Genomic DNA, 8,926 nt, shown 5'->3' with positions numbered 1-8,926 from the left:
CTCTCCACATTCACCGCTTCGCCCTCTCTTCTGCTTTCAGACTGCAGTAATACTAGTCTCCATTAGGGACGCTGTCTAGCAATCGGAGCGTGTTTTGTCATTCACAGTTCTTCTAGTGGGCGGAGCCGGCCTGTCAGTCTGAGCACTTGGTGGGGCGTGGCTTTCTGTCAGACCGCTCGGCCTTCCTGTCACTCAGCGAACTCTGTGGGGGCGTGGTTGTGTTGACAGTCCCGCCGTGGTGGGTGTGGCTGGCATGTCTGTCAGCCGGAGGAGGCGGGGCTAGTGCTGCGCTCAGCTGGTGCAGCCCGTTCACCTGCAGCTCAGAGCGGGGGAGAGACGGGGCGGCAAGCGGCAGCGCCCGGGGGCAGCGGAGCCTCCATACCGGCATCGGGACGTATAGGTCTGGAGGAGGACTGACATTCCAGCAAATACTGGGGGGCAAGCTGGACACTTGGCTGCAACGATCAAGAGTCCTGTCTGGGTGCAAGATGCCAGGGGTTCTGCTGCTGCTGCTGTTGGCTCTGCCAGGGGCACTGGGGGTAAGTGGGCATCCTCCTCTTACCATGCACCCTTGGTGTATTGGAGAGTGTGCTGCAATGTTACTCTTAGATGTGTTCCTCACACCCTGGCATCTTTGTCACATCCTTCTCAATGGATACATAGAATGAGTTCACCTGCATGAATGGAAAGGGTTAACTGAGGATGGTTAATTAACCTTAGCTCGGAGGAACAAACCTGTCCACGGAAAAGACTCAGGAATGGCTGGAATGGTTAACTATTCATCTGTACCTTTGCAAATTGACAGATGCCAAGTGGTGATTGGGAACAGATAGAAAGGGTTAATTAGTTCTTGGTGAATTCCTGTGCATGTAGACAAGACATAACTCTGCATCTTTATCAAGAATTAACTGGACAGCTGGACTAGATGGCTGTAAAGTATATATGGGCGGACGTACCTGCAGCTCATGACTGTAAAGGGTTAACTTGGCATGAACTAGGGACGCTTCATCAATCTTAGTATGGACGGTTGGATGGGTGGATGAATGGAACTGTCCATTGTCTAGACTTGGCAAAAGAAGTGAGATAGTTAACTGTAATGTTCACATTTACATATGTCAAGTGATCAAAGGGTTAAGTATATTAGATATTCTTAAGTTCCTGGTACAAGTGAAAGGACTAGTTTGAATGAATACCTTTATAATGATACTTGGGTGTATATGCCGTCTGAGCATAAAGAGTTAATTTGTCAAAGCTGGCATGGGCTTTGCAATCCCTTGTGTAAGTGACAGGTAAAACTGGGCATGTGCCTCTTCTTTGAGGGCTGCGCCCCCATGATGATACATACCACAGGGTGTCTCATGAGGTAGAAGTTCAGAGTGGGGCACACAGGGCGCTCACTGTCTTGGACTGTTGTGTAGTGAAGTATGTGAACACTTCCCATCCTGGTAGTAAGAACATGTCACTTGTAACCTGTAGATGAAGGAGATGACCACCTAGATGTAATGCCACCTTTCCTTGGCTGGCATACAGAGCACCTGCTGATTAATACAGTCTAGTAACATGTTGGCACTGATGTATCAATACTGAGCCCTGATATGTGTGGGTAGTGGTGTCAGACTCAGCATAGCACATCTCTCCCATCCCCACTCTTAGCTAGAACAAGATCCACTGGAGAGCTCAAGGTACCAAGTCATCTGCATTATCCTGCTTTCACAATAAATCATCAATATGAGTTGATAGTTTCACTGGCAAATAAGACGACTAATAAGACATGACATTTTAGAAGCCCTTTGTAACCCCTTCTTCTATGCACCTGTACTATGCTTTGTACATAGGAAGACAGTGCATTGCAGAGAAGATCTGGGGATTGCTAAACAACTGCATGATCTATCTTTGCAGGTTGTAAGACAGAAATCACTACACAGCAAATTGTAGAAGTTAATAGATTGACCAGTTGCATGAATGCAGGGCAATGTGAGCAAATAGCAGCAGGGAAATGTGCTAAAGATTTTCTGCTTTCACAAAGACTGAATGCAGAAAAATAAACCCTGGATTGGAATCCTCTGCAGATTCCTCTGCCGGCTGAATGGGATGGCAGTGATAAAGATGCTGCTGTGTTACCACTGACACAAACATTTCTGTGCTTTGCAAAGTGTCAGCGCGCTTCCACGCTCTCTATACAGCACACATGTCCTGTGACCTACAGTGATGCCTGCCAAGAATGTAACCCTTGGTTTCACTGCCATGAGAAGTGGTCACACACAATTGTGTCCTGTCACCGAAGCACAAAGATGTTTGGCGCCCAAGTAAAAAAAAAAAACCCTATATATATAATTCTGCACTTTTTTGACTGATAACTGTGAAGTTCACGAAGGATTCTGTATCAGACACTGCAAGCAAGATGTCCCTCTCGGTAGGCTGCACAGATTTCTCCTCATTGGAATTTTAAATTACACTTCTCCTCTTTGCTCTGTGCTGAAATCCTTTTCTTTTCTGTTCCTCTCTGGTTCAGTGACCTGAGCCGACTGAGCTGTGGGTACTACAGAGATACTGGATAACAGCCGACAGCCTAGCCATTCCAAAAATAATAAGAAAATCAAGGCTTTTTAATTGCCAAGCCGATCCTTGTTTCTATAGAAAACAATTGACATCTTTATTGTCAAGGAAGCCGGACATCTGTGTGAACTCTGGCAACCTGTAGCCTCATAGGCTTGCTGCACTGTGAGAAGTGGAATAAGTCTGCTGTGCACGCTGTATGGCCACAGACAGGTGAAAAAAGGAAAATCATAAGAAAAAGCTTAATATCATTGCTTTAATAGTAATAAGTGTATTATATTTATTAATCAGGATCGAGCATTGGTCTACAACCTGTGGCTCACTAGCTATTGTGATACTATAGCTTCCAGCATGGCTGAGTGAACTGCTAATATACGGTTAATATATCCCTTTTATCACATTTATGGTTACATTGGCACGTCATAGTTATATTTTGGATTATATGCAAGTAAGGAAGATGAGTTGCTTAAAATAAGCAGTTTTTGTAAGGGGAAAGCTTGTTTTATTTGGCATATGACCACACCTAAATCTAGCCAAATATTACCATCTTTCTTGACCATTCTACTACCACAAAGGAAAGTTTTTTAGTTACAATTTTGTTAGAAGAGGGTAGTGCCAAAAAAAAGAGTATTTAGATTAAAAAAAAAAAAACCTGCAACCTTGCCCCGGGTAAAATAAAGCCTGTCTAAAAGTGTATCACCTAGCAATACAAGCCTCACTTTTATTACCCATCCACAATGCTTCGGCAGCCTGCAGTCTATCTGCACCAACGGCGTTCTGGTTTTTGGTTATTGACATGTAATTAATCAATAGAGACCGATATACCAATAGCCTATACTTTATAGCCACTTCCAATTTAAGACCTTTATGTTCGGTGATATCTGTTGGGTTATGATAGAGTAGCGCTGTCTGATTTTATTACCAGCTGACAAAATACCCGGTGTTAGCAATACAATGATGGGATGCAAACTGTCGGGTTTGGATTGAATAGCAGTACACGGATGCAGAGAGGCTTTTTAGGCAAATAATAAACAGCTGTAGTTATAGCATTCTGCGTTTTTGCACTTAGCGGCTTTGTGATGTACTTTTCATGATGTGATGGAGACGTTTAATAAATTAAGTACGCTTAGCTCTGCTTGCCTTATAATGCATGGTATTGCTTTTATGTCATAACACTTTGGGCCAGGTCTAACCTGTTATCCAGTTTTTTTCAGCACTGGACAGCTACCTCTCAGCAATCTCAGTGTATCAGGACAGATTACTATACTAAGGTTGAACCGAGGCCTTATGTGAAATATGATCCAAATGTGAGATCTCAATACAAAATTTATTTCAATTTTTTACCTATTTTATCCTACATATCAGTGTCTCTCCCTTATTTTTACTCTAGAGCTCCCAGTATGCCTTGAGTTGTGAGTTGTAGTTCCACAGTAGGTGGGATGGCACATGTTGGAGACCACTGATACTAAGATAACTGAATATGACATACAATCCAAATCCTAACCGGCTCCTATGCATATTAGACCTCTTCTATAGGAATATAGTTATAGTTTTATACTTATTTCTTATATATTAAGTTATTATAACATGTATGTCATCCCTTGGAGATATGCGATTCCTTTAATTTTTCAGGGTTTGCACATACAGATGTAGTATAGCTGAATTTGTCATTTACTATTATATTGTGAGAATGAGTTAGGACAATACAGGACACAAACGCCCATATTGCATTTAATAGTCTCCTGGGGGTGGCAGGTGACTGGTATGCATAGTATATGATACACATTACCTACAGTTGTATGTAAAGTCCACACTCGAATATGCTAAAGTCTGCTTTCAGTCTTAGGTGTGCTACATCTACACAGAGCATCCATGCTTTTTACAGTGTTGATCGTATAAATCGTGTTCCAGACATTGCAGATTTTGTACAGATCATCTGCCCTATTCAGCACAGGAAGATTTTTCGAGATCTATGATTATTATTGTGTGGAACGACTTGGCATCCATAAAGCTGAAGTGAGCTGATTCTATATCTATGAAGTACACAGGCATACACATCCAGCACGCCTATCCTCTGCCGGTTTTTAAATTGCAGTACTTTTTTGTCCCTAAATAATAGCACAAGGGAAAGGTTTTTTTGTATTGCAATATATTTTTCCCCCTAAATAAGAGTGCGGAGGCTGTTAGAGCTAATCAGGGTCATTATACTCTTCACTGTCTGCGACTACATATTCCATCCCCAAAGGCAGATTGAGAACCGCTACCAAGGAGATAGGCTCTGAACAAATACTTGAGGTCTCCGCAAATTTCAGATGAAATTTGGTGAAATCAAATCTCTGATGTTTCTCTGAGAAGGTCTCATGAATTTAACTCTCCTCTTTCCAAAACCAGACAAAGAGTATGTGACTATTTCTCTGTTGCTGGATATGTGCCCCTGAAATTTTTGTCATCTAACAGTAACCTAGGTTCATTATATTGTAGACAATAGCTTGTGTGTCGGTTGTGTATTTTAGTTGTGCATTGAACAGTTGCTTATATATACTGATGCAGCAGAGCTGAAGATGCGGTTGATACACCTGTGATTTGTAGAATGAAGTCCTATGGCAATCCTCTTACCATGACATATAACAAACTTAGCTCTGCTACATTTACAAACCCAGAGCTGCTACTAGTACACATAAAGAGTAATACAGGTTGCCACTAGTATGCATTGACTAAAACGCTCCATTCTCAATGATGTTTGGTATTCATTTTCACATTAGTACCTCTTTTGTACTTTGTATGTGTACAGTACCACTTGTCGTGTTTGTTTGCCAGCTAAAGCATTGAAACCAGGATTTATTCTGCATTTATAGGTAGTATCGCACTACCACCTCCATTGTTTTGCTCTTTAGTACCCCTGTTCTATCACACAGTACCACTTATGCTTTGTTCGCCAACAAAAGTGCTAAAGCGTTGGCTTGCTCATGTACAGTATGAATGGTTGCTCAGCACCACCTTCCTTGTACTCTGTGCTGGACATATGCTTTAATACCATATGGTTTGTATTATATTTGTATGGTTGATTATATTGGTTGTCTTTGCTCTTTGATTCATGTAGGTTAGATTTAGGGTAGCAATGATTTTTTTTTTATTTTACCACTACATACATCAACTGCTTTCTATATATAGACGCTTGGTATGTATAGATGATTATATAGTATGCCATAATGAGTGGCCGAGGCCCTTAACAGCTTTTAGCTAAAGGCAAGTACTGAGCCACAAGAAAACAGTAATAAGAGTACCAATGTTTGGGTTCTTAACCCGCTGTCAACTGGCATTGATATAGGACTCTGATTCAGGTGTCAGGGTTTAGTAATGATGTGACACTGCTTATGTCATTGCTGGCCAATAGCTTCTAAAGCTGCCCAAACCAAGGACAGCATATTGCATATAGGTGGCATTATATGGTCTCATGAGAGACTGATGATGTACACCAAAGCATGACATCAATATATCTATTATTGTTCTTTTTTATAGAACTCTGAGCAGAATAAATGGATACAAAATGGTTTCTAACTTGCATTATCCCTTGGTTTCTTATATATACTATAATAACTTATTGAGCTGTGTCTTTGGGAACCAAAGATATTGTGTATTTAACTAGAAGGACTGCTGATTGTAAAAGGGGATCTAAAGGGACAGACACTTATACCACAGCCATAAGCCCTAATAGGGCCTGTGTACAGGTGTTATTATGGATGGACTAATACTGGGTGGATAATACAGATAACATATTGGGACGGTCAGTTCTGTTAGGTACATGTTGTATATATTCTAATTCTGAGCATCTATACATGCCCTCTAAGCTGGTGGTTGGCATTATTCTCAGTATATTAAATATGTAGTATAGGGCATACATTACACACAGACAGAGCTTTCCACTACCTACCTTCTTGTTTGAGTAGTAAATGCAATTCTCGATGCAGCAACTGTTCATATTTTCTATGCATTTATATTCAGAGATTATTCAAAATACAGTATTATGACCGTACACAGGAACTTTTACCGCTCGCTCAGGTCTCAGGGCAATACACAAACTATATATGGATGAACCTGAAGTGCAGTAACATTTTCCTAGAAATCCTATATGGCTAGAAACACTAATACGTTGTTGTGGTTCTCTGCTTGTAGGCTTACACTGGGAATGTTACCACGCAGCACAGCTGTACACCAGGCTTTTCTGAAGAAGGTTACACAGCCCTCGTATCGCCAAGCATCAAAGAGGGACAGAAACTACTAAAAGGTAAGCAGAAGACAAACAGCAGCAACCATTTGTCTCCCACCGTGTCACCCCTAAGAGACTTACCTGTACTTTATTTCATTTTTAACAATTTATGGAATGAATTTGTTATAAGGATGATTCACACTGTGCGTCTTATTTTCGCTGGCAAATCTATTTCTTATGGGAGTAGTTAGAACATTGCTTTCTACAAATCTTCCATATGCTCTCTGTTGCGGCAGCATCTTGTGTATCCACTAGCATCTTATATCTTCTTCCAGGTCCACAATAGCAAATGCTAGAATATACTTGACTATATTTTCAAAATGTAGAGGGTAAGGTGGGATGTAACAATGTACTGCAAGGGTTAATTAAAGGAACACTAAACCTAAAAATGGACAGGAGACAAAAGTGCTTCCACAGTCACTCCACACATTTACAGCTCCTGAAAAAAAGCAGATTTGTAGAAATCTTTCAAGAACATAGATGTTAAGGTTTCTTATTTTTCCACTTTCACCTAGAGAATTACTTAGAGGTGGAGCTTGATATCAGTGGTTTCTTATTGCAGACTGAGTAATATGGAAAGACTCCTTTTGCATCCAGTTGCCTTACAGACAGAATTAGGAATATGTGAAGGAGATGGGGAAAATGGTTCCTGAGACGCATACAGAAGAATTTAAGAATCCTTTTCGCAGTGAGGGCTATGTTTAGTGTTCCTGTAGTAGAGTAACCTGCAGGGGTACAGATTGAAGCAGATGAGCTATGAGAAGGATGGCCTTATGTATTGTATATGTGTGATATATATTGTGCACTTTATAGAGTTATACATGATTGTTGTATGTAAATCCATAATGATTACTTTCTTCATCCATGTATCAGTAAGCGACACTCAAATGCAACAGTGGGATGTCAATGAATATGGTGCAAGGATCAGCTTGGAGAATTAATGGGATGGTTTTTTTTATTGTTTGTCTACCGAGAGAGAGACTGAACATATGTTTTAGCAAATGGACTAATTCTCAGAGGACCTGCTTGCTGAGTTCAGTTTTTTAATACACTAATCTGCTAGCATTATTTTTCTTTCTGCAAGACTCCAGGGCAGAACTGAGGTGTTAATGGAAGCCCATTATCTACACGTAATATGCAGCCATTGAGTGCGCAAAGACAGTATTCATCCTATAGTTTTATTTGGTATCGGTGAGGCAAATCTGTCTGTCTGTCTGTCTATCTATCTCCTATCTATCTATCTATCTATCTATCTATCTATCTATCTATCTATCTACTGTATCTGCAATATCTAACTAACTAGCTACTAAATCTTCACTGTCAGTCTGTCTATCTAAAGATCTACCTAGCTAGAAATATTGGATTGCTACAAAACTCGGCCTGCTATTATGTCTGAAGCCTGGTTCACATTTGCGTTCGGTATTCCATTCAGGGACTTCGTTTGGGGACCCCCCTGAACAGAATACTGAACGCATTAAAAAGCAGTGAGCAATGAAAGCACGCAGACTCTATAGACTATAATGGGGTCCATGTGTTTTCTGTGCGGTGTCCACATGAATCATGTGGAGGGGAAAGTAGTCTCTCCGCATGATTTGTGCGGACACTGCGCGGAAAACACACGGACCCCATTATAGTCTGTGTGGTCCGGTGCTTTCATTGCTTACCACTTCTTAATGCGTTCCGTATTCTATTAGGAGGGTCCCCAAATGGACTCCCTGAACGGAATACCGAACGCAGATGTGAACCAGGCCTCAAGTAGATATGTAAATTATTACAGGTGTGGTCTGATTAGACACTAGGTCTTACCACAAGAGATCATAAAAGTGCTTCCTCATTGCTCTTTAGAAAGGCTCAGAGGCTACTTTTGGGTAGTGTACCTCTTGGGGAGAGATTGTTGACTGCTATATGTGTCTCTACAATATACTTATAGACATGTTGCCCAGTTAACAGATTTTGAGAATTGGCACATAATTGGACTGGAGGAAGGTCATTTTTAACAATTTCCCTCCATCTATAGTGTTCTGATCTACTGTATCTGTTAGGCGATGTTGGGAATGATTATGTGAGAGCATATACACACACAGTAAAGAGTTTTCAGACAGA

The 8,926-nt window shown here is 41.0% G+C and overlaps 1 protein-coding gene across 1 annotated transcript in view; it reads left to right on the top strand.

The window, feature by feature from the left end:
• Positions 1-335: 335 nt before the first annotated feature.
• The window catches only part of CDH4 (cadherin 4), a 575,855-nt gene continuing 567,264 nt past the window's right edge, over positions 336-8,926 (top strand). The window contains exons 1-2 of the mRNA XM_075277003.1: positions 336-539; positions 6,730-6,841. Of these exons, the coding sequence (XP_075133104.1) occupies positions 489-539; positions 6,730-6,841 (163 nt within the window). The 5' untranslated portion in view covers positions 336-488. The remainder of the gene's footprint in view (positions 540-6,729; positions 6,842-8,926) is intronic.

This window comes from Leptodactylus fuscus, chromosome 6 (genome assembly GCF_031893055.1).
Source record: "Leptodactylus fuscus isolate aLepFus1 chromosome 6, aLepFus1.hap2, whole genome shotgun sequence".
NCBI lineage: Eukaryota > Metazoa > Chordata > Amphibia > Anura > Leptodactylidae > Leptodactylus > Leptodactylus fuscus.
This window is presented reverse-complemented; position numbering and strand designations above follow the sequence as displayed.